Source organism: Danio rerio, chromosome 14 (genome assembly GCF_049306965.1).
Source record: "Danio rerio strain Tuebingen ecotype United States chromosome 14, GRCz12tu, whole genome shotgun sequence".
Classification (NCBI taxonomy): Eukaryota; Metazoa; Chordata; class Actinopteri; order Cypriniformes; family Danionidae; genus Danio; species Danio rerio.
In genome coordinates this window covers 6,365,115-6,390,419 of record NC_133189.1, presented here as the reverse complement: position 1 = coordinate 6,390,419, position 25,305 = coordinate 6,365,115, and the positions used below count along the sequence as shown (strand labels likewise).

General features: G+C 34.1%; 1 protein-coding gene across 7 annotated transcripts; it reads right to left on the bottom strand.

Annotated features, from left to right (window-relative positions):
* Positions 1–34: 34 nt before the first annotated feature.
* On the bottom strand, positions 35–25,058 carry aup1 (AUP1 lipid droplet regulating VLDL assembly factor). Of its 7 annotated transcripts, XR_012389395.1 has the most exons (13): positions 24,887–25,058; positions 21,801–21,938; positions 19,632–19,782; positions 18,104–18,294; positions 16,353–16,425; positions 12,486–12,559; positions 12,017–12,083; positions 7,684–7,789; positions 7,433–7,576; positions 5,297–5,448; positions 3,492–5,018; positions 2,401–3,287; positions 2,016–2,242 (listed from the first exon to the last, which is right to left on the bottom strand). XR_012389395.1 is itself a non-coding variant. In XM_005173083.5 (12 exons), exons 1-12 carry the CDS (start codon positions 24,925–24,927, stop codon positions 471–473), a joined length of 1,290 nt encoding a protein of 429 aa, XP_005173140.1. In that variant the 5' UTR covers positions 24,928–25,058; the 3' UTR covers positions 35–470. The 7 variants fall into 7 exon arrangements, 2 of the variants coding, with proteins under 2 accessions (XP_005173140.1, NP_955984.2); XR_012389397.1 differs by lacking the exons at positions 2,016–2,242; positions 2,401–3,287 and adding an exon at positions 35–516 and having other exon boundaries at positions 4,930–5,018; positions 7,666–7,789; positions 12,491–12,559; XR_012389396.1 differs by lacking the exons at positions 2,016–2,242; positions 2,401–3,287 and adding an exon at positions 35–516 and having other exon boundaries at positions 4,930–5,018; positions 12,491–12,559.
* Between the last annotated feature and the right edge of the window lie 247 nt (positions 25,059–25,305).

Sequence of the window (25,305 nt, the reverse complement as noted above, 5' to 3'; positions counted from 1 at the left end):
CGTACCAAAAAAATATCAGACACAAAAAGAGCAATTTTGCTTTTCTATGTTCTTTAATGTCTTTAAAAGCTGATATTGCATCAACACGTATCCTTAACAACATAATAAACCTCAAGATATCGCTCTGCCATGTCTCCGAACTCTTATTCTCTACCCAAAGACCTTATAAAAATAATATGAAGAGTGCCAAGGTCACTGGGTCTTAATACAAATTGTTTACCAAAATAATTGTTTTCTGTTGCAGAGAGAAATCATAAAAAGACATGCATGATTGCCATGCAAGAAGATTAACAAAGAAACAAAACAACAAAAAAAACATTAAAGAAAACAATCCAGTCTTCTCTCCGCATGTGAGGTGAACACAACTGTTGTTTCATTCTGGGTCAACTCGATTATTTTTTGTCTGCGTGGATTTTGTGTAAAGCAGCTGTCTTTCCTAAACAATTCATCAGGTGTGTCTTTGTCCATGGTCATAGATCGTCCTCTTTGTTCAGTCCATGTTTTTCAATGTACCGTCTGTGGGTGGGGTGAACAGAAAGAAAAGGATTCAGATTACTCAACAAATGAAACATGGTGTAAGATACTTCAGTTTTAATACAATTTCAATGTCAACAATTGTAAATGATATAAATTCTAGTTTTAAAATCTATATTTCCTGCATAAAGATATATGCATTTTTTACAATACTAAATAAATCTTTAAAGACAGAGTCATTGTAAGCTTTGAGGTTTTGCATTAATTCAAATTATTATTTAAAATAAATCATGGCTGTGCCTGAAGGCGTAGACAGCTGACTGTTGCCTGTTCTGGAAGCAGTGTTTGTGCACAAAGGTACCACGTAAAATGGATTACAGACAAAGCATGACGATTTAATAATAACAAAATAAAGATTTTGCTTAATACTAACTTCTTGCTAAAAACGCCATAAGAAGTGTAAAATGTTAGTCGAAACTTACATTCAAACACAAAATGACACTAAAACTGTGGTTCGAGACTTTACTTTTTATTTATTTATTTTTTAAGCGTCAGAAATAGAACACACAGGATTGTGGGAAATCAAACACATCCCACGTCTTCGCTCTCTTTGAAATTCAGTGAGAAGAAGGTACGTTCTGAGACAGGAAGTGAAGCAGAATTTGGATTTGAACGTGCCTTGATGCCTTGCCACATTGGGATTTTAAAGCTTTCAGAATGCAGCCCATGTTGAAAAGTGAAACTTGTATAGACTTTTAGCTCTTCAAACTACACTCTCAAAATACTTAAATATTTACATATATGTGCATAATATCACTTCAATTGAGTAGAATTGCCATCAGATGTAGGGCTGCACGATAGTGGAAAAAATTGACATTGCAATATTTTTTTCCCCTGCGATATATATTGCGATATTAAGAAATTCAGAATCGGGAGTTTTGAACTGCTCAAAAATTAAATAATCAATAATTCTATAATAATTTGGGTAATTTTTTAAGCATTTTTATAGAATATAAAACAATATATAAGTAAAAACACTGAACAAACATTTTTATAGTTTCTTTTGGGTTGTTTATAAAAAATATGACTTAACTGTCAATTCAGATAAATCAAGGATCTAATATGTTATGATATTAATACTAAATGTTGTTTTTACTGTGATAAAGGTGAGCTCATTTGGTAAATGTAAAAATGACACTTTATTATCACATTTAGGAATTAACACGAGTGAAAAATAAGTAATTTAACTTTTTATTCAACAATTACAAACTTTTTTATTACAACAATTATAAAACAGAAGGAAATATTTTATCACAAAATTGTAAAAATATAAAAACAGCTAAACACTAACCCCCTGAGAAGTTAAAAAAAACAAACATGTTATAAAACAAATAAATTGTAGAAAAGATAAACTTGTCCTTATAATTACCAACAATTAACTTTACAATAAATAAAATAATATGGCAATTATATATATATATATATATATATATATATATATATATATATATATATATATAATTATTTATTTATTTTTTTTTGCTTTGCATCGCACCTCCTGCGATGTGACAATTGCGGATGCGCACATCGTAATTTCGATGCTGAAACGATGTATCGTGCAGCCCTAATCAGATGATTGTAGTCCTTTATTGTAGTTCATTACATCATTACACACTCCTGTACCTTTTCTGATATTCATATACTTCTTCCATCATTCATTAAGTTTTAAAGCAGGGGTGCCCAAACTCGGTCCTGGAAGGCCAGTGTCCTGCAGATTTTAGCTCCAACTTGCCTCAACACACCTGCATAGATGTTTCTAGAAAGCCAAGTAAGAGCTTGACTAGCTAGCGCAAGTGTGTCTGATCGGAGTTAGAAGTAAACTTTGCAGGACACCGGCCCCCCAGGATCGAGTCTGGACACTGCTGCTTTGAAGACTTCGTTTTAAATTCCTTTGGTAAAGATACTCCAGGAATAAAACACTGAGCAGGCACTATGAAGTGCAAAATGCTAAAAATATCAGGCAATGTTTACAGTGGTCCCTCGCTATAATGCAGTTCACCTTTCGCGGCCTCGCAATTTCGTGGATTTTTGTGTGTGCAATAAACCCATCGCTAAGCCCTGCCCTTCTTAGTTACTGTTGCTACGCCTGTCAAGCTTTCATGCCTGGCACGCCTATTACAATGTGTATGCGCCAATGTCAGACAATGGTAGGGATATAATTTGTCATTTTTGGCAAACAGGTGAGATATCTGAGAAAGCCAGACAAAAAAAAAAACTGCAGTATGCATTACAGGAATATATTCACGACATAATAGGCAACCGATTAGAAAATAATTCAATCAAAATTAATGCTATGTTAGCCTAGCCGCCTCATACGCTAACCATTCAACAGCTTAGTTCATGCACAGCAGGAGAGGTGACACTTAAAAATAATCTAATAATAACTAATTAAACCATAATGTCTCTTGTTTAGCCAAAAAGCCTGATAGATTAATTGTACAATGAAATATAGCGTTACTAACCGACGAGGAAACATGCATGGACAGTGCTTCTACACAATTAATTCATAAAAAGAGCAGCCAGAAAGGGGAAATTGATGGATTTGTGCTGAATATTAGCATCATTGACCCATAACAATGTACAGTAAGTTACCTATAACTGTCAGTATGCTTGTGTGCTTTTTATAAATGACTGAAAAACAGTTGCGGGTAAAGTATATTTATAGCAAGTGCTCAGTTTGTGATCATATCTCTGTTTTGTTCTGTTGACTTGTAATTTCAAATATTCGTAGCTTGAAATAGATGGAGATATGACTGCTATTAGTATGACTATTATGGCGAGGGCTTAAACGGAGCAGTGCTCATGATATCGAGCGAATAAAGCTGACCGCTGGGAAACATAACCTGCTGTGTATTTTTATAGGAAACACAGTTTAGATCTTTTTAGGTTAATGTAAGAGGTGTGTGAGTTATTGTCGTTGGTCTACCACTGAATGTGTCAGGAATATCGAAAAAAACAACAACAACTTAGTTCCGCTCCTTTAGCGTCCCTCACAGAGCTTGATCCACGATGGCATTTCTCCCCTTAGGTTTTAGGTTTTGAAAAGGGAAAACTCCTGTCTAAACTTTCAGGATACCGGGTATCAGATTTGCACAATCCATATGCTTTGGCTTGTTTCCCTCGCTTGAAAGCTTGACAGAGCCCCAGCGTTGGTTGCTAAGCCACGACTGGTGGGTGGCGATTTTTGGGTGGCTTAGCGAAGGGTAAATTAGACATGCTTTTTTTTTGTTGTTTTTTTTACAGCGCATTGTTTTCTATGTCCTGATTGGTGGTAGATCACTGTCAATCAATCTCCTCCGTGCAGTTTTCTCCACAACAAACCCCACAATGTCGACGAGATGTACCGCACCTGCGGTACACCCAATAGGCAGAGAAAGATGCTAAAAAGTTGGACTTCTGGACATGCTAATAGAAGGTAGAAATTACATAGCTGTAGGATGCTATTACAGAATAAATGAATCTTCAGTTTGTTACGTTTAATTTTACAGCCTGTAATAATTTAAAAAAATAAAGCTGACTACTTTGCAGGTATTTACCTATTGCAAGTTATTTTTATAACGTAACTCCCGCGATTAATGAGGGACCACTGTATATCCATAATAAATGCAATATTTTTTAGTCCACGGGAAGCAGAAGTTGCTTAAATATTTACTACAGTATGCTGACGTACTTGCATCTAAAACAAAACATTGAGTAGGGGGCGGGGCTTAGTTTGCGCATCATTTCCTCATAGCAAACTTAAAGGTCCTGTGAAGTGCTTTGAAATATGCATTTTTATTCGATGTTTGATGTAATCGTTACCAAATCATGAAGAGAGGATGGGAAAGTGTAACTTCTCCCCTTTAAAAAAACTGCCAGTAGTGTTTTGTTTTATCACCGCTCTGTCAGTAAGAGTGGGTGAACTCCAGAGCATCAAACGAAAAGCGTCTTGAAAGGGCCGGGGCATGACAGATACTAGAGAGCATTGGCTATAATGTGACGAGAAACTGAAGTATGAGGTAATGTGAATAAAACCGTTGAGCCATTTAGGCGGAAGTGATATTACAAGCTTTACATCAGTTGTATATCTACTAAACTTCCAAATTTTGTCACTGTTTTGGAGCACACTAGCTAACAGATACCTTAAACACTATAAATACTGATACTAACATCTAAAAAAGTTGACTTTAATTTCATGGGACCTTTAATGGAAAGAAAGGGCATTAATATGCAGGTGCTATGGAAACCCTCAGTTTGACATCAGCAGAAAGGGCTGCCGCTCCAAACGTGGAATCAAATGAGCAGACTTTGATTGAAGATATTTACAAATATTTAAGTCGATTAACTTGCACTTAAGAATAACAATGTGAGCTAGCGGGCTTTAAAATATAATTGTAGTCTTCTGAAAACAATTACCTTCTTGCATATTCATATAAGGCTTCTTTTCTTTCCTGTAGAGACATGTGTCTGTCTATGGGTGATCTCCCGAAGGATTTGGCAGCTGGCTGTTGGATGAAGAATACACAGACACTTTTATATAAATATCCTGTGAGACAAAAGGCTTCAAAGGTGCTATTTATAGGTAAATTCTCTAACACAGGCCATGCAGGGAGGAGGCCATTATATAATTGTACATCAAAACTGTTTTTTTGTGCTGCAATGTAAAATACAATACACTTTTTCTAAAAATATGAAAAATTTAGGACAATATGGAATGAAAACAAACTTGCTAAAGAAATTATTAAGTTCCCCAGCATTTATTCAATGAGGGATGTGAGAGTACCTTTAAATTAGGTGAGGAGACCATTGCAGATGGTGTGGAGGAAGCTGCTGCTTTCCCTGGACCCGAAGGCATTGTCATAGCAGCCTCTGAGTTGAACTGATCGGTTCGCTCCAGCAGGTTGGTTATGGTTGTGTCCACACAGTTGGTCTGTACTGTACGCAGACAAATAAAAGCTGTTACCAAACCAAATCTACACTAGCTGAAACTGCATTGCTTGAAGGATAGTTCAATATGTTTACATCCAAGGATAGAAATAGATTAATGCAGGAAATTGCATAGAATATTAGTGATTAAAGCACTGTATCCATCCAATGAGTCAAGGAGAACACAATTGTCACTTCCTTAAAAACTGGCCACAAAAAACTAAAAGGAAAATTGAATTTGCTGTGGTAGGAGAAGCCACAGCGGGCCTTTTTTTATCATATAATAAATCACCTGCGCCTCAGTAGTTACAAGTCGAAACGCAACAAACATGCTGTGGATTTTGGAGACACTCAAGAAAGTTCTGGAGGTAATAATACTGAGCCACTTTGATGATGGACTTTATCTAAGGGTCTTTAAAATGACCAAAACAACATTTCAGATGTCTTACAATGTATCCCATTAAGCTTCTTTTAATGCTGTGTACCAAAATGCGCACAAAAATGGGTATATGATAAACAGCTATCTACTCTCTTTATTCAGCTAAACATAAAATAAATATAGTTGAAGTAAGCTGTAAACCGTCAACCATTGTCTTCTATAGTATTGTTTTTTCCTACTATGAAAGTCAATGTGTAGCGAGTGGTGCGGGACCGGGAGCAGTGAGAGTGATACAAGGCTGGTGTTGTGAGTGTTAAATGGTCACCTGTGTGCACCACCTGTCTCGAGTCTCATGAAGGAGCTCTGGAAACTTAAACGGAAGAGACCCAGTGGAAAACGAGAGAGGAGAACCAGGCCTGGAGACTATTTACTTTCAGTTCAACGGTGGTCACAAAGGACTGCCGCTGCCAGTTTGTTTTAACTTTATTATCATTCTCAAAATTATTTAAAGTTTGCCCACCTTTTTTTTTTTGAGATGCACATCATAATTTTGCCAAGTATGATGGAATCCTGGATTAACCTCTATGTTTATCCTGGAACAAAATTTTTGTTTGAAAATGTAATTTATACCTCTTCCCTACCAGTAAGCCCAACCATAACTGTTAACTATTCCCGAAATCACGAGAATAATAGTTGAATAACCATTATGTGGAAGTGCATAAACCTAACATTTAGGCCTAAACTTAACATTAACTGTAAATGTATCCCTTAATCCTGATTAGCTGATTGAAATGTAGTTCCAGGATCAACATTGATGTTAATTTAGGAACATGTACTACTTGGTGAAATTAGGTTGGCGCTTCCTGATGTCCAGGGAGCCATCAGCTTCAGTTAATCTGTAATTCAGTGAATTTGATACTAAAATCCAAGTAAAAATCTAAATTTGCAATGTTTTTTTGTCAGCACACGTGAATGAATGTAAAAAAATAATGAATCTGTTGTTAATTAAGGTAAATTACGGTTGTTAAGCAAGGTTAATTAAAGTAAACAAGTTAATCCACTGAAAGAAAATGTCTGTTTTGGTAATTTTCAATCAAAGTCTGATCATTTGCCTCTGCATTTGGAGTGGATGTAGTTATATGTTGATGTTGGTTTGAAAACTTCACCCCCGATATTCTTAACCATGGCCCGTCACGCGAGGCGTCAGCGGCAACGCTTCCCATTCACTTTGAATGGGTGAAGTCAATCGTTGTCGAACTGAAATGTGGATCCGTTGGCACCACTTCAGTTGGAAATTTTTTCAACTTTTTCAAGCCTCAATGGAAGCATCAGCCAATCAGATCGCTTTATGCAAATATTCCAGCTCAGCCAGTAGCTTATTTTATTTGCCTAACTTCAGACACGCCCTCCGTCAAGCATTGACGCTGAAGCCCAGTGTGAATCTGGCATTACCGTTAGTTTGCTAAAAGCGAATGATGCACAAAAAAAGCTTCACCCGCTACTCAATAGTCCATTTCAGTTGGAAGTGTCAACATAGTGAAAATAAGTCTCAGTATATACACAAACATTAACAAATAATTCAATACTGCAATGCATTATGGGAGAAACACATACGCAAGTCTCTGGTGATGACTGATACTGGGACGTCTGGCAGCACTTCTTTCACCTGCTGCGCTAGACGTGCTATCCGTGAGTCTTCTGCCCCTACACTTGTGCCCAGGAAACCCTGTGCCACTGTGCGAGGTCTGGCACCCAAATCTGAAGGCAAAAATACAGTTTGAAATTTCACACCAGAAGACCGAATGCATCTACTATACTGATCGAATCATCATAGTTTCATTTCTCACCATTGAATCCGTTCTTACTTGAATGTGCAGTCTGAGGGGCGCTGTGTCTTTTTCTTTTGATGTGTTCAGCTTTGTCTGCTTTGGTGATCTGCGTTGAGATCACACCCAGCTCCGTGGCCAGTAGCTGACGGGAAAACACACAACGGACATTACGACAAACCACACCAAACAAGTCAGAGCTTTGATCAGGACAATACACGCATCTGAAGATTATGAGGATGAAAAGCCATGTGAGCGGACAATGAGAAAATGGTTTGTTTAAACAATGTTATTCACCCATGTGTGACATTAGTAAAAAAATGGTTTTACATCCATTTAATTTTAAGGCATATCAGAGAGCATTCACTGCTACAGAAGCAAGACTTGTGAACTGTCAACAAGCTGTAATCTGAGTATTGGTAAAAAAAAATAAAAAAACATTTACATTATGTAGGACTAAGCAAATTCAATCACAATTTTTTTGTTGTGTGAAATTGGACTAAAATACCTAAACTACAGTTCAAAGGTTTGAGGTGGGGTGTTTGCAGTTAGGTTACAGTAATAATTAATAGTAATAATATAATAATAGTAATAGTAATAATTTTAAATATTACAGAGAAAAATAACCTCATGATCCTCCAGAAATCATTTAAACACATATTTGGTTCTCACAAAATGTTACTTAGTTCTTGGTGTTAAAAACAGATGCATGTTTTGCATTGTATAGAACATCATTTATTTGAAATACAAAATTTTGCAACACTGTAGATTTCAATAACATAAAATAAAATAAAAATTAAGTGAAATAATATGAATAAAATAAAATTTATAAAATGAATAAAATAAAAAAAACTAAAATTAAATTAAGTTAAATTAATAAAAAAAAATTATAAAATGAATAAAATAAAACTAAAATTAAATTAAGTTAAATTATTAAATTTAAAAAAATTTAATCCAGTAGGGTTCCAAAAGTAAAACAAAATTTTTATCATTTTTAACATCTGATCAAGCTTAAAACTCAGACTTGTTTTGAGCTCCCATCATTTACATTACCTGAAGTAAATTTTATTTTAAAAAGGAAGTGTAAGTAAGAAAGTAAAGGTAATTGTACACTGAATCCGAAATTTTCGCCCTTATTTCTTACACATTAAAAAATAAATTCAACCTCACGTTGTGTGTATCGTAGACACACTGGCTCCGAAACTTTCGTCCGTCATCAAAAAATTCAAAGCTGGTTTGATTTTTTTCTGGGGTTTTTTTTTTGCATCCGAAAAAGCACTTTAGGAGGTAATTTGACAGTTCAGAGCCACCGTACAAGTGAACGGCAAAATACAGAATGCCGTCACTTGAGCCATAGAAAACTATATGACAAACAGAGTGCATATTATATGTGACAGAATGTGGTGGACAGTTGAGAACCCCTATATGCTGGATTCTGAGACTAGTGCACATCTGCCCAGCTGCTGTTTAGGGAGTGGGTGTGTGTCTGTGGGTACATACATTTGTCGCACAGACCATATACATTTTAATCGCCTCATGGTCCGTTGCTCGGATGTCAACGCGGCTGCCGTCTAACATAATATCTGTAGGTACTGCCAGTCTCTGTTTCGGAATTATTTACGTATACTTGTAAAGTATTGCAAGCAATATATTAAAATACTACTTTTTTCCTGAAATAAACTTCGCTTTTGGGCATAATCCAGCACAGCTCTTTGATAATGAGCTGAACTCTCATTCTAGTATTGGATGAACATAATATGTAGTAGGTGTGTAATTAGTAGGGGCGGATTAATCTAATACATTTTTTTACCTGTAGATAAATCCTAAATTTGTAACGACAGGCCTGTAGCCAGCCCGGTGAAAGGGGTGGTTCTTTATCTCTCAAAAAGTGGACTTTTCTGCAATTATACCCCTTATTTTCTATTTAATTGTGAGATTTCAATACATTTTAAGCACTATTTATAGCTGAATTAGCTTGCCGGATGGTCATCATAACCACATCTTTTGATGTACCAAAAATATTAACAAAAGATTTACAATAAATAAATATGAAAAAAACACAATCACACATAAATTACATCATATATCATTAGAAAACATATATATGAATCAGTTTTAAACTTAAAACAAGCCTATTGTCATTTAGGCAAATTATAAATAACAAACTGGCAAGCACACTCAACTTTCCTCAGTCAGAATTTGACCATTTGAATAAAAATAATAATAATAAGGTAGAGCTTTACAATTTATCTAGCCTCTCTTGTTAAAAAAAAGAGTGCTTTTGATCAGCTAATTAGTATTTAAATTCATTTTAATATGGGCCACTTTCGTTCCTTCACGCCTTTTTATTGCTCTTTTTTTGTTTTAAGAGTAAGGCCCAAGATTTAGAATAAAACCTGTAAACTGTTTTCTCTATTTAAAAACAATACAGTAGCGAAAGATGACTTTTCTTATGACAGACTGTATGTTTTCTAGCAGCTGGATGTTGGACTCGATGTTGCTTGCATTGGCCAAAACTATTCAGAATTATGCTTATTTTTTATTTTCACTTATTTTGATGGCATATCAGTCAATATAGGACAAATGAGCTCATGTTTAGGACAAATTCTGGATCTTTGTCCGTCAGGGGTGGGTTTTTCGAATTTCTCCTAGCTACGGGCCTGAACGATCACAGAGAGATTGCCTCTTGTGTCATTAAAATCACATGTTTAGTAATTTTTCACAGTACGGAATATTTTACAATATATTTTTATTCAGTTGATTATTTGTTCCTTTTATTTTTAATAAAACACAGGTTCTAAGTTCTGTTTGTTCAAACCAAAAGTGTCTTGCAGTACTGTTTTTGTTATGAATGGAAAGCAAAGTACATTTGTCTCCTCCTCTTTTTGGCTGCTCTGAAAAAATGGACTAAAAAACCATAATGTGATCCGAAACGTGAGATTTATTATCCATTACACCTCTAATGAGTAGCACATCCCCTATCCTTTGAAGAAGATAGAGAACAAAGCATAACTGCTGGAATTGACTCCAAAATGTTTTGCGTTTTTTACAGAATGGATTAATTAATACGCATTAGGGTTGGGCGATGTCGCACAATTTGGTATCGTATGATGTCTAATATGTTTTTGCATGGCATCGTCGTCATAGGTGCCGATTAATTAAATATAAATAATTAATTAATTCATAACGAATTAATTATTTGTAGCCTACAGTTTTAACTACCTGACCCGCATGGTCTTTGTTTTACCCATACCTAGGGCCGGACGGAATCTGTGGACATTTTTTGCTATTTCTGCAGCGAATTTTGGTAAAAATCTGCGGATTTCTGCAGAATTATTTTGGGAGTATCATAACTAAAACCTTAATATATGAAATAAAAAAATAATAAATTTTTAACTTTTATTTAATGTTTAAAATGCAAATCCAATTAGATTCACTTTATTTAGTAAACAAAACAAGTCTCTCATATGTTAGCTCTACTAAAAGACAGAAAATACTACTTTACAAACTGCATTGCACATAAATCAGATGAACATTTTAATATTAGTCAATAATATTACTGAAATTAATTTAAAAACATTTTACACACATTTACTCAAGCAAATAAACAGAATTATTGATAGGCTAAAAATCTGCGGAATTCTGCGCGCGCAGATTCTGTGTGGGCCTACCCATAACCAAACCATAAATGAATAAAGATAAGTTACACACAAAATTACCACCTGTCAATCACTTTTTTTCGCGGAACTTGTGAATAGGCGTGAATAGGCAGAGTGATTGGCGTCTTTATAACGGCGTCGACAGACTTGGTTTGTAAAAGGGTGCACAACCAACAGGAACCAGCCAACAGTATCTGAGATTTTCTTTTCACTAAGTTACTAAGTACAACTGTGAAAGCGAAAGATTGAACCAGTCTACTGACCCCGCTGACTGCCAGGACCCGCTGTCTCGAGCGCATGACAGTGTGTGTGTGTGTCTGTGCCTGTGTGTCTGTGCACGTGATGTGCGTTTTCAGCAGTAGTGTGGAAGGAGGGCTGCTGCTTAGAAATGCTAGATGAAACACCAGAGTGGTTGTGGATTGTTTTCGTTCTAAAATGGCACTCAAAAACTAAGACCTATTAGTGTAATCGGGGCCTGAGTGTGTATTTTTTAAGAGCGGATTTGCAACGGGGGTGGGGCGGAAGATTGCAATGCCGGCTCAGCATCGTGGTGTCTGTTGGCCAGCGGCGATGGACGCTGGCATCGTCTATCGGCCCAACCCTAATACGCATCAGTTTTTCGCATATGTATAGGAAAAAAACGGATATGAGACTTCAGTGTGCAAAGACCTTAAGTAAGTAAATAAATAAATAAGTAAATAAGGACGTTTTACCCCTTGGACTTTGCTGGCAAATTCTTGATGTGTTTCACCATCTTCTTTAGACAAAGGTGGAAGCCATCTGAATGAGAGCATTGCAGAACAACTACTCAGAAGCTTATCACAAACTGATCAAGAACATTTAATTATCCATCTATTAAGACATTGTTGCTTCTTATTCTTAGTTTATTCACTCTACATGACATTTACATCATCTAATTGTCAATATTACACATAACTAAACATTTAAACATTCAAGCAAAATTAATGAAAACAATTATATAACAACAAACAGGTATGCAATTCAAGACTAAATCAAAAACTTCTCTTATAAGCTGCATGCATCACAAATTCTAAGGCTAATAAAACACTAAGAAGCTTCATTATTGTCGTATTACCAGTGCTGATCTGTTGAGAGCAGCAATAGGGGATTGTACGTTTAAATACTGCCACTGGACAAAGGAGAGACTGTAATATGTAGTACCTTACATGGTACACTGTGAACGGTACAAAAAAGGTCCACAGCAGCTCCGTCAGCCATGACGATTCTGGTGTACTCTGACAAAAAGAAACAGAGAGAGAGCTTTTATAATGTTGCAGATGCTAATGCTGAACACAATCATGTGCTTGTTGATGACTTATTACTGAAGCGATCTTTAGCATTGAATACATAAGCAGGCCATTCAGAAATCGTCAATGGTATTACCATCACAGACATGAACACATTAACATATGACCGCCCGCATTTACTTATACTAGCCATCCAGTATTCAGCAGCAGATGTTTTTGCATGCAAATCAGGCAAGCAAATCCAAAACGGAGGTCATTTACATATGTAAGATTTAAAGCTACAGCGGCGTGATTTTGTGAGCACTTAAAAGCAACTGTGATTATATTTAATTTTGGAAAATAAAAAAATTATAATAAAAACTGTCAGATTTGGGTCATTTTATTATTACTGTCATAAGGGCTGCATGATTAATCGAAAAAAGATCACCATCTCGATTCGACCCTACACCTGATCCTAATTCAGCTTTTCTACGATTCAGCCAATTATATTTTCAAGGTCAGGATAGAAGCGAGGCAGTCGCACAAGTCTTCACAGCAACATTGACACCTTTAAATGACGTTACAAGTGTCACATACTGTATTTATAAGGTATAATTCACCCAAATATGTGATTTTTGTCTTCATGTAAGGATGTATTGGCGGCCTAGATCACACGTAAGCTGACTACCGAGTCAGCTACCGAGAATGTATGCGTGCCGCTAATGACACCTAGGCCATATCCCAATTCTACTTTTGTACCCCTACCCCTTCGCCCTTGCAACCGAGGGTTAAGCGGAAGGGCTTCAAAATTTACCCCTAAGAATTGGAACAGCACTACATCACCTGCACAGGTCATTATATGTCCTCGCGATCTTTTGCTTCATGTGAGTTCAGATGATGGCGACTACTGTAGTGATTCCAGTTGTGTTATTTTTTGGTATTTATCTTCAGGATATCACTGAAGCCATGTATTATGTTATCATAATGATCTAATGTGGCAATAAGATCGTAACAGTACCGGCCATGTACATTAATGTAAACACACCAAAAACAACATGAACATTATAGCAGACACTGTAAAAAGCCCATTTCCAGTCACTAGACTTTTCAGACAGGGTATTCCAGTGTCATAGAGTGTCAGAATGTTGTGCGTTTGCTGTACAGAAGTTATCATTAGGGATTATAGATCGAGAATAGATAGCAAAATTTAGCGTTTTTATTTTAGCGTTTTTGTAAAAAGCATGATGGTAAAACACGAACGTGATTATGAATATATTAAAACGGGTTTGTTTGTTGTAAAAATTTGTAATAATGACAAAACAAAATACTAATTAGTGGATCTCTTTACTTCCGGGTGCAGCTGGGAAATTTTTCCTACCCCTTGGTTTCGAGTGTGGTCCTGAAAAATCTTCATTTGAAGGGGTGTATACCCCTTGCCCTTAGCCCTGCGCCTTCAAGCTAAAGAGAATTGGGACACCACTACCCCCTCACTGGCACGCGCAAAACGAGGGGTAGGGGTAAGAGAAGGGCTAAGGGGTGGAATTGAGATTGGGCCCTACTTTAGTGAACAGTACCTGCATAGGCTGTGAATAACAGGTAATAACGTTGTTAATAACGTTCAGTTTGTTGCACAGAGCGATCGTTTGAGGGCCGTGCGGGAGGTTTGATTTGCATGTATGTGTTTTTTTCCCACAGTGACAGCAGCCATGAGCCGCACTCGGAAGTGAAAGTGAAACCTGCGCACACATGGTTTAGAATAGATGATCATATTGTATTTTGAAGTTATGATTATGACAAGCATTTGATATGTTTTTTCTTTCATAGCTAACACAAAGTGTTGTGCATAAAAATCAATGTTTACTGTGTCAATATAACAACCCTAGCCTATATATATAATGTTGAAAATAATGCAAGAAGGAATCTGATAATAACAAAATTCTAATTTTGCCAGTGAAAACAAATGGTCTAATAATGTTGTCAATGACAAATGACAAGCACATATTATTAAACATAATAAATCAACTTTATAATTATGAATAGTTATATTCTGATGTCATTATTTTACTGTGAATTAACAAACAGGACATATTGAAAGTCTGTTCAAGTCCATCACAATGACTATACAAATGTTTGCATTTTACGCAACAGTCGACCTACACATAGACCTAATATTATAAGTATTGTTTTATCATATGTTTAAGAATTAACAATAATAATAGGCTAACCATCTAACCTTTATTTTACATTTACAGAATCATGAAAAAAATCGTGATCTTGATTTTAAGCAAAAAAATCGTGATTCACATTTTTGCTAGAATCATGCAGCCCTAGCTGTCCTCCTACATGATAATATACTCCAGGCGATGAACCAATCAGAAGCTATATGAAGTTTAAAGATCCTGTGTAGTGCTTTGAAATGTGCATTTTCATTTAATGTATGACGTAATCTCAACCAAAACACGAAGAGAGGGGGGGCACAGTGTAGCCCCTCCCCTTTTTATAAAACAGCCAGTAGACTTTTGCTTTATCACGCCAGTGAGAGTGGTTGAGCTCAAGCAAATCAAATGTGAAGGGTCTTGAAGGGGGCGGGGCATGTCAGATACTCGAGAGCTTTTGATTGGTTATGATTTGATGAGAAACAGTTGATCCATTTAGGCAAAAGCAACAAACTACCAACTTTACATGTTTATATCTTCTAAACGCAAAAATTGTCACTGTTTTGGTGCTCACTACCTTATAGATATCCAAAAAAACAAACAATACTGATACTAACATCTTAACTTTATTTTTATTTAATGGGATGTTTAATGGAACTTGAATTTGCACCAATAGGATTGCACAGTGGGTTTGGCAACCCAAAAAGAAAATAGGAAGCTGCAAAATTATAACTCAAGTGATCAGGAAAACATCCTGTCATTGTTTTCTTACTATGACTTGTAAGGATGTGACAAAATGCAGTTTTTTTTAATGGTTTGCTTCTGTGGAAACAAGGAAAACTGTGATTAACAATATCATATTTGGAGGCCTGCGATGTCAAAAAGAAAGAACACCCTTATGTAATACTGCAGCTGAGAGTAGATCATATACACAACTCCAATGTTCACCAAAAACTAAATAAAACCATTTTGTAATGCTGTAATAGAACTAAGAGGTCACTATTATAAAATCTGTTGAACTTTGACAGTCCTTCAATCTATTGCACTGTGAATCACTTATTATTAGTGCTGCTATAAATACCCTCCTGATGAGCCACGCTCGCACAAAGACCCTCTTGTGTGTATTAACAGGAACTCTAGGCTACAAAAAACAGCTCTAGACTTGTCTTATTATTTTTCAGACACATTTAAATGTCTGCGCAGCATTGACATACACACTGCAGACTACATTCGCGTTTAAAGGCACAGTGTGTAATTTTCGCCACTAGACGGCGCATCTTCACAATAAACAAAAGCGCAGTTTGATGATGCCATGACTGTGGAATCGTGGGAGTTGTCGTCTTCATTACACCCTACAGGACTCTTTTAGAAATCCTGCTGATTGATTTATTCATTAAATGCGTTTCCATTGTAGTTTGTGTGCATTTTATCTTATTGAGTAAAAAAAATACAAAAATCACACTCAGTTGTGTGCACACTTTTTTTTGCTTTATGTGCATTTTACTTTGTTTTATGTGCATTTTTAAAATTGACGCACATCTTGATGTTTCCATTATGGATTTATTATGTGTATATCCACAATGGGTGGATGGAAATAGCTTATGACAAAAGAGGATAACAAAAAAAGAGGGTTTAAAAGTAATTACCACAGCGATGAAAGGCCTCTTCACCAGCAGTGCCACAGGCTGAATAGAGTCAGACACAGAGAAAGGCCATGAGCTGAAGAGAGAAAAGAAGTCAGGCTTGCTTGTAAAAAATGTTAGCTTTCCTAAAAAAGAAACGTCATCCAAAAAAAATATGGCAAAGTCGGTGTCAGCTGATTTACAGGCAGTAAGATCAGTAAAGCCTGATCTTAGACCCTTTAAGAAAGCTTAGATAATACCTGGCAACCCTCCAAGAACAAATCTACATTTAATCAGCAGATTCTCAACATTTAAGTAATATCAACACGAGACTGTCTATTTACAGTTACATGTGAAATAAATGAAATCACCTTCATCATAAACAGCAATCAGGGCATTCACACTGTAAACACTAAGTCACTGTTTGCTAAATGAATGACTTCCTTTACTGATTTCAGGTAGATTACGGTTACATACAGTGGCCTTAAGAAGTGTTTGCATACCTGATAATATTCTATATAATATACTTGATAATATACTAGATAATGATTTTAAATGAAATCTAGATTATGAAAATATACATTTATTTAAGGAAAGCAAGTGTTTGATTTAGTATTTCAAATTTCTTTTAAAAGCATAAAAATATACCAGACACAAGAAGTAAATTTTTGTCATTTATGTGCTTTTTTCAGGTTTGTTTCCCCTCTGTCCGGACAATTCCATACTGCCTCCATAATACTACATTAAGGTCTGAACTCTCTGACATTTCATCAGCAGTTTCTGTCTATAAATATCATAAATTTTCATAAGTATCACAGAATTTCATAATCAATATTATTATCTATAAATATAATTATTGTTCAGGTGAAGAGCAAGATTACTATAGTATTTTTTATAGAAATATGAATAATTATACTAAAATGACATCTAATGGTGGCCAAGGACTTTTGCACAGATATATATATATGGTATAATGCACACACACACATATATATATATATATATATATATATATATATATATATATATATATATATATATATATATAGTAAAATATTAGCCTCCCTGTTTATTTTATTTACCTAATTTCTGATTAACGGTTTTTCAAAATATTTCTAATCATAAAAGTTTCAATAAATCATTTTTAATAACTGATTTATTTTATTTTCGCCATGATGACAGTAAATAATATTTGACTAGATATTTTTCAAGACACTTCTATACAGCATAAAGTGACATTTAAAGGCTTTACTAAGTTAACTAGGCAGATTAGGGAATTAGGAAAACTATTGGATAATTATGGTTTGTTCTGTAGAAAACTATGTACTTTAAAGGGACTAATAATTTTGGACATTAAAATGGCTTTTAAAAATAAAGAACTGCTTTCATTCTAGCCAAAATAAAACAAATAAGGCTTTCTCCAGAAGAAAAAAATATTATCAGACATACTGTGAAAATTTCCTTGCTCTGTTAAAGGGGGGCTAATAATTCTGACTTCAACTGTGTATACACACACACACACACACACACACACACACACACACACACACACACACACACACACACACACTTGAATTGCTTGTTATTTCTAATATATATATATATATATATATATATATATATATATATATATATATATATATATATATATATATATATATATATATATATATATGAAATATGATGAAAAGTGCTATATAAGATAAACTTGATTAAAAGACCCAGGTAAATAAAGAGAAACAAATGTTTTATCTAGCTCTGTGATATTAAAGTACCTGAACTTGAGGAGGCCGGTCCGGCCGTTGGTGGTGTCCTCCTCTGGGAAGAGCAGGAGGGGTAAAGTGTCAGGAGATGAGCAATACCTGTGGAGGGTCTCCGTGAGCTCCGTCCTGCTCCCTACACCCTGACCCAGCTCCATAAAACCCCTTGCCCAGCACAGGAACCCCACAGGGCCCTCCAGCAGTGGCTGAACACACAGAAGCAGAGGAAAAAAAACATAATTATACAGTGATTCTTAAGATAAAACAATAATTAATAATCTATAATAATAATTATTATTTTTTTCCCTTTAATTTTTTTTTTTACTTTTTAAAATATTTCCTAAATTATGTTTAACAGATCAAGGAAATTTTCACAATATGTTTAATAATATTGTTTCTTCTGGAGAAAGTCTTGTTTGTTTTATTTCGCCTAGAATAAAAGCAGTTTTTAATTTTTTAAAAACCATTTAAGGGACAAAATTATTCGCCCCTTTAAGCTAATATTTTTTTGATAGTCTACAGAACAAACCATCTTTATACAATAACTTGCCTAATTACCCTAACCTGCCTAGTTAACCTAAATAACCTAGTTAAGCCTTTAAATATGTCACTGTATAGCTGTATAGAAGTGTCTTGAAAAATATCTAGTCAAATATTATTTACTGTCATCATGACAAAGACCAAATAAATCAGTTATTACAGATGAATTATTAAAACTATTATGATTAGAAATGTGTTGAAAAAAATCTCTCCGTTAAACAGAAATTTGGGTTAAAATTAAACGGGGGCTAATAATTCTTACTTCAACTGCATATGTGTGTGTGTGTGTTTTTATGTATTCATATTATGTGTAAATTTTTTTGTCTAACTATCAATATTGTTTTTACATATTGTGTTTCCCAGTGTTTACTTGTAGTTAGTAAGATTTTAATCTTTATATACTTTTGAATGAAGTGACAAGGATGCATTTATGTGAACAAAAACAAGCCAAATAAAAAAGCAATATGATGCGTTAATTTTTTTAACATAGCATCATGCCACAAATACAATCCAAAACTTTTTTTTGTAATAATTAAATAAAAAATTTTAGCCCTAAGATCTAGATAGGCAGAAATGTACATAGTATGTTATGTACTGACAAATGTATTTTGTAAATATAAACTTTAAATTGGATTTGACTAACTGTGATTAATCGTTTGACAGCACCAAATAAAATAAAATAAATGCCATTTATTTACTTTACAAATGAAACCCGAGTCATCTCCCGCAGACCTAAAATCAAACAGATATGCATGACCTAAGAACTGAAACTAATTGTTAGTTACTCCTGCAGTCCTGCATCCAAACAAAGTAAACCATTTGAAGTGAGCAAACAGAGAGAAGAAAACCTCATTGGCTGGACTTTAGCCCAGCATTAAGTCAGCACAGTAGTCAAAGGAGAAATACAGCTCATTGTGTGAGCAAAGCAATGAAAGAAGTCAAAGGTAGTGCAGAGGAGGAGGAGAGATGACATCACTCTGGGAAAACACACGTTCCCACTTACCGTGTTACAGGAGGTCAGGAGGTTGATAATATTGTGGTCGAAATGTGTAACGTGATTGCAGACGTAAAGTCGGGTGGTTTTGTCCCGTAAGCGCGGGCTGTTCTGCTGAACGTGCAGACCCAGCACTGAACACATTATTCTCACTATAAACCTGAAACAACACACACACAAATAAACATTTATACACTGGGGTTTGTCCTTCGTACGTGGATTACTCAATTAGCTGCATTTGGATATAAAGGTATCTAAAGTTCATAAGTTTTCTCTTCGAACCACCAGGTGGCAGTCTTTATACTTTCATTTCGGGGGTGCAGATTGCATAAGTTTTATTAATATATATATATTTTTAACTTAACAGTACATACTTTCAGTATTTTCTTCGCTTGAACTGACCCGATCTAATCCTGTTTATATGAACTGAACCTGCTCCTGACCAGGTTAGAGCTACCAGAACTGATGCTATGACAACAACTCTCAGATCAGTTTTGAAGAACGTAACGATCCTAGATCGTGTTAAATCTTCAATAACCAAATCCAGCTAACTGAGTAATCCATGTATGAAGAACGGACCCCAGGTTCATTTCATATAAAAATTATTAGATCGGGTCATTTCCAGCAAAGACCAATGTCTTATGAAAACAGTACGTCTAAATTACGCCATAGCATTGCTGATATTATACTATCCTAAAACACACTATATTAGACTTATTATTAAAAATATGAATTGATTAAAATAATTCAAATTAACAAAGATATTAATTATGAAAAATTTTTATGTCATTAAGTCTCATAATAATTATAAACCTTTTTTAATAATTGAGGTCTGACAACATGCCTTGGTTTTTTGTCATTTTAATTTAAATATGTATTATCTGCAGCAGTGTTTTTGTTTGAAATGTAGAAAAATCAAAATTACAAACCACAGTAAAAACTGCATGAATTGCTAAATATAATATTAAGTTTGTAATTTCTTAATTATCAGAAAAGCTTTTATATTGTGTTACATTTAATAAGAAAATTTTTATGGAATTAATTTCTTCACTTTTAAATCGTCAAAAGCCACGGACACAAACAAAAATGTCACATTTAGAAATGCAGAGAAAGAAAAAAAGTCCATTAATGTTTGTATAATATGCTTCGTTTTACATATACTTGATAATAAAAATAAAAAAAGAAAGAAATGCAGATAAAGAAAAACCTGTCTTATGTGGAATTGTTGTTTTTTATTCATTTGAATCTTGTTTATTAACCAAAAATATTGTGATTTAAGGACTATTAATTTCAAAGATATGATTTCGATAAATATGAGAGCTGAAACAAATCTGCTTTATTCTTAATTATTATTAAACCTATTTAAACATTTTTTGCAGAAACTTTTTAAAATTATTTTCAGTTATTTCTTTTGGAAATTTATTGCAGTAAAACACGTTTAATAAAAATGTTGTATTGTGATGAAAAATAATGTAATTTGTAGCATCCTGTAACATAATTCATCATGTTTTAATTTGGTTTTATATTATTATTAACCTAGTAGGGCTCCACAACATTGGAAAAATCTGATGTTGCTTTTTTTTGGCGATAAATATTCCGATATGATTTCACGAGATAGTTTAAACAGCTCTATTTGACATTTTTATGGGGAGTCCAACAGTATTCAGGTACAGAAATTGAATAATCAGTGCAAAAAACACTTTTACTACTTTGCTTTGTCTCGTTCAAATTCCTAAAAATTCTTAGATATTGTTTTTTTTTTTTCAACTGCAGAAGAAATAGGGCAAAATTATTTTTTTCCTTAAAACAATCTCAATTATCTGCCACTGGGGTGAGTAAAACAATCTTGTTTTTGCTTTGAAACGTAGATATTTAGACTAGAAACAAAGCAAAACATTAATTTTAAAAAAGCTAAACTTTTTTTGCATAAATCATATAAATTCTGTATACAGTAATTAAATACAATTCTGTAGCGCCTAGTCAACAATAAACCAGACTCAGCATTGCCTATCTTTCAATGTAACTATTGCGTATGCAATATATCCATGCTAAAGCGATATATTGTCCAGCCCAAAAACCTAGCATCAACAAAACCTTTCCAAATATTATTCCACTCTTTATATTATGTCTTTCATTGTTGCGTTTACTAACCCTTAACGTTTCAGTGTGTGGTCTTACCTTCTGACAATACTATCAGGTAATGCACAGCTCACTAGAAACACATGGACACCAATAAATATTCGCAGTAGCATCAAACAGAAGCCGACAGGGGCGTACAGCAACAGCAGCAGCAGGATGAAGCGATCGTTTGGTAACCTGTAAACACAGATGACAGGAATAGTAACCAGCTTCGAGATCTATTTCTATTTCTGAGAACAGCCGCTTGGCAGAAATCATGATAAACAGTGCACATCAGAGAGAACTACAGAGTAACTACATGATGTTTACTAACTAGTGCAGTTCATTTAATCCAATATATTTGAGTTACACTAACCTTTCCCAGCACAACAACATCAGAAACTTAAGGCTGAGATGGAATCTCACAAAAATACAGAGTATATCAACATTTTTTTTGTCAGTTTGTTTGTTTGTCAAATTCATTTGTTTGTATGGTTAACATTTTTTGACATTTCCTTTATTCTTCATATCTAATTTAAAGTTTTAAATATTTTACATTTGGTATCATTTTCTATAACTTATATTTATTTATAGAAAATCTAAAATCGTCTGTTTTAACAACTTATTATCCTCCATAATTTAGATTCTTATACATTTTTTAAGGTCATGGGCGATTGTATAAGCGTTTTTGCTGAATATCGTGTTTATGACGGTGTATGTGACAAATTCATTTTAATTTCAGATTATTTAGCACATCATTGAGTCTATTTGCTGATTTAAATGTGTGTAAATGTATGTTTATTACATTATTATTTACTGCATTGCGCAAATGTTTATAGGGCTGGGCTGTATGACAAAAATCACATATATACGATACAATCATATCCTGATAACAATATATAACACGATATAGTACCATTTCTGTCAATTCAATCTGTTAATAGTTTATACATATTAACCACATGCAAAGGAATATTTCTTTAAATCATATATCTATATATACTCAGGATCTCTCATATTATTTAGCAAATTTTTATTAAAAATGTAGAATTATAAAATAATTATCCAAAATACAATTTAAGACACGTTTCAAAACAAATGATTTGTACGATATATATTGACTTGTAGCACAACCCTAAATGGTTATGTAATATATGTACAAAAACAGTTGTATTCTTATTACATACAAATACATTTGTAGGTTTTTGTATGTCAATACAGTTGTACTGACATATTTTCTTTCTTTTAGTACACTCAAAAAAAATTATTTTTGCTGCTCGTTCAAACTACACTTTTAAATAAGTTGAAACAACAACTTTCTAATGTTTTTTGGCACAAATTAATTGTTTTAGGTTCAATCAACTTAAATTTGTAAACATGAACAAGTTAACTTAATTATTTGTGTTGTGACAACATGAAAGCATAGTGAGAAACCCAGCATTTATCGTGTAGATAGGAGCAATTCCACGCAAATTTCAACCTTCCCATGAAAAAATGAAGTTTTTACTAAAATAGCGAAACCCTTTCTAAGTTTTTTGTGTAGGCTTGTATTTTACAGGACTGTAAAAATACCCAAAAATATCTCAGTCAATGTTCTTAAACAATTATATTTGATTTACCAAAGTCACACAAGTGTCAATTTCACATCCGTCACATCCATAACGGACAGACGTCACATCCATAACGAAGCTTTTTTTTTCTCATAAATACAAAAATGTTAAATAAAATCAAATCAATTATTTTTGTTCTATAGAGAGCCGACTCTCATCCTTTCGAATAACAATATTTCTTTTGGCTTGCGCAGTTTAATTCACAGAATTTCTATTTTGTAGACTGTAAACTTCCTAATTATTTTGGTCACATCCATAACATGTTTATTTTCCTTTTTTAAAACATAAAAATGTTTACTGATTGATATTTTCCTGATCCCATAACTCTGTGGTTAGTTGTTTTGGAAAGAATAAACAGATGTTACAATATAACGTTAACATGAATTTATGTTTTGAATTTTTACTGCAAATGCCACATCCATAATGCTGGAGTTGCTCAGCTATAAATAAATTTTAATTTCAGATTATTTAGCACATCATTGAGTCTATTTGCTGATTTAAATGTGTGTAAATGTATGTTTATTACATTATTAATTTATTGCATTACGCAAATGTTTATAGGGCTGGGCAGTGTGACAAAAAATCTCATATCATGAAACAAGTCATATCATATCCTGATAACAATATATAACACAATATAGTACCATTTCTGTCAATTCAATCTGTTAATAGTTTATACATATTAACCACATGCAAAAGAATATAAAATATTTCTTTATCATATTTTACTTTATATATGCTCGTTCAAACTACTCATTTAAATAAGTTGAAACAACAAAATTCTTACTTTTTTGGCACAAATTAATTCATGTTCAATCAACTTAAATTCGTAAACATGAATGAGTTAACTTAATTTGTGTTGTGACAACATGAAGGAATTGTGAGAAACACTGCATTTTAGTGTAGATATTTTATATGAGAAACTTTGTTCAACACAATTTACATAGTAAATGATATATTTATTTAATTTGTTATGTTTTTAATTACTACAATTTGAAAATAATCCCGCTTAAATTCGTGTATTGTTATTTCCAGAGATACCGAAAAATGTCCGCAGATTCTGTTTGGCACTGGTTATGGATTAATGACTTGGCTTTTGTGGAGAATATCAGCTGAAATATCATCATACATCTATGTAAACTTAATGTAGATCATGTGTACTGAATGCAACAAATCTTACTGATGTCAGAATCTCAAATACGAAGACTCGTTGTGCTTATACACATCGTGTGTTTACATGTTTCAATTACGACACAGCCAGTTTCGTAAACTGCATGAATGTCTTATAGAGCATATAGTACTGTTTCATTAGCATTTCTGCTAAACATTGTACAGTAAATTATTATAACAGTCCAAATAATTCAGAAAGCATTGATCTTTCCTATTGATATCCTGATGCACGGGTCTGAGTGTCATTTATGAGACGCTAACAGCCTTGACGCGGTTGTGTTTTAGAGAGTTTTGATGCTGTACATGCTAAGGCTAATTGTGTTAGCGCTGCAACTGTTTTCAAAGCTTTAAATGGGAGTAAATTACCGCTGGAAGTCGAACATCTGCTCAATCCCCCGCGTTTCCATTATTTAAAATCTTTCTGGGATATTTTCAAAGGCTGCTGCATACTATTCCTCGGGATTAAACGGAAGGTGAGGGGGGAGAAACGCTAGCCGCTATTAGCCTGTGCTGTTTTTCGCCATGTTGAGACGCGGCTGATGTTTCTAGATGAAGCGCAAAGAACTTCACGACAGAAAGGCGATCAGGCACTCCGGAGTAACTTCCGTGCTTAATCACGTGGTTTTTGGCAGCACATCTGATTGGTGTTTAGAAGTTGAATTTGTGTTTTCAAGATTTAAAACAGCTGTAATGTATACAATATTAATTGTTGTATATATAACGCTAAACACAAAACGAGCATCTATCTATCTATCTATCTATCTATCTATCTATCTATCTATCTA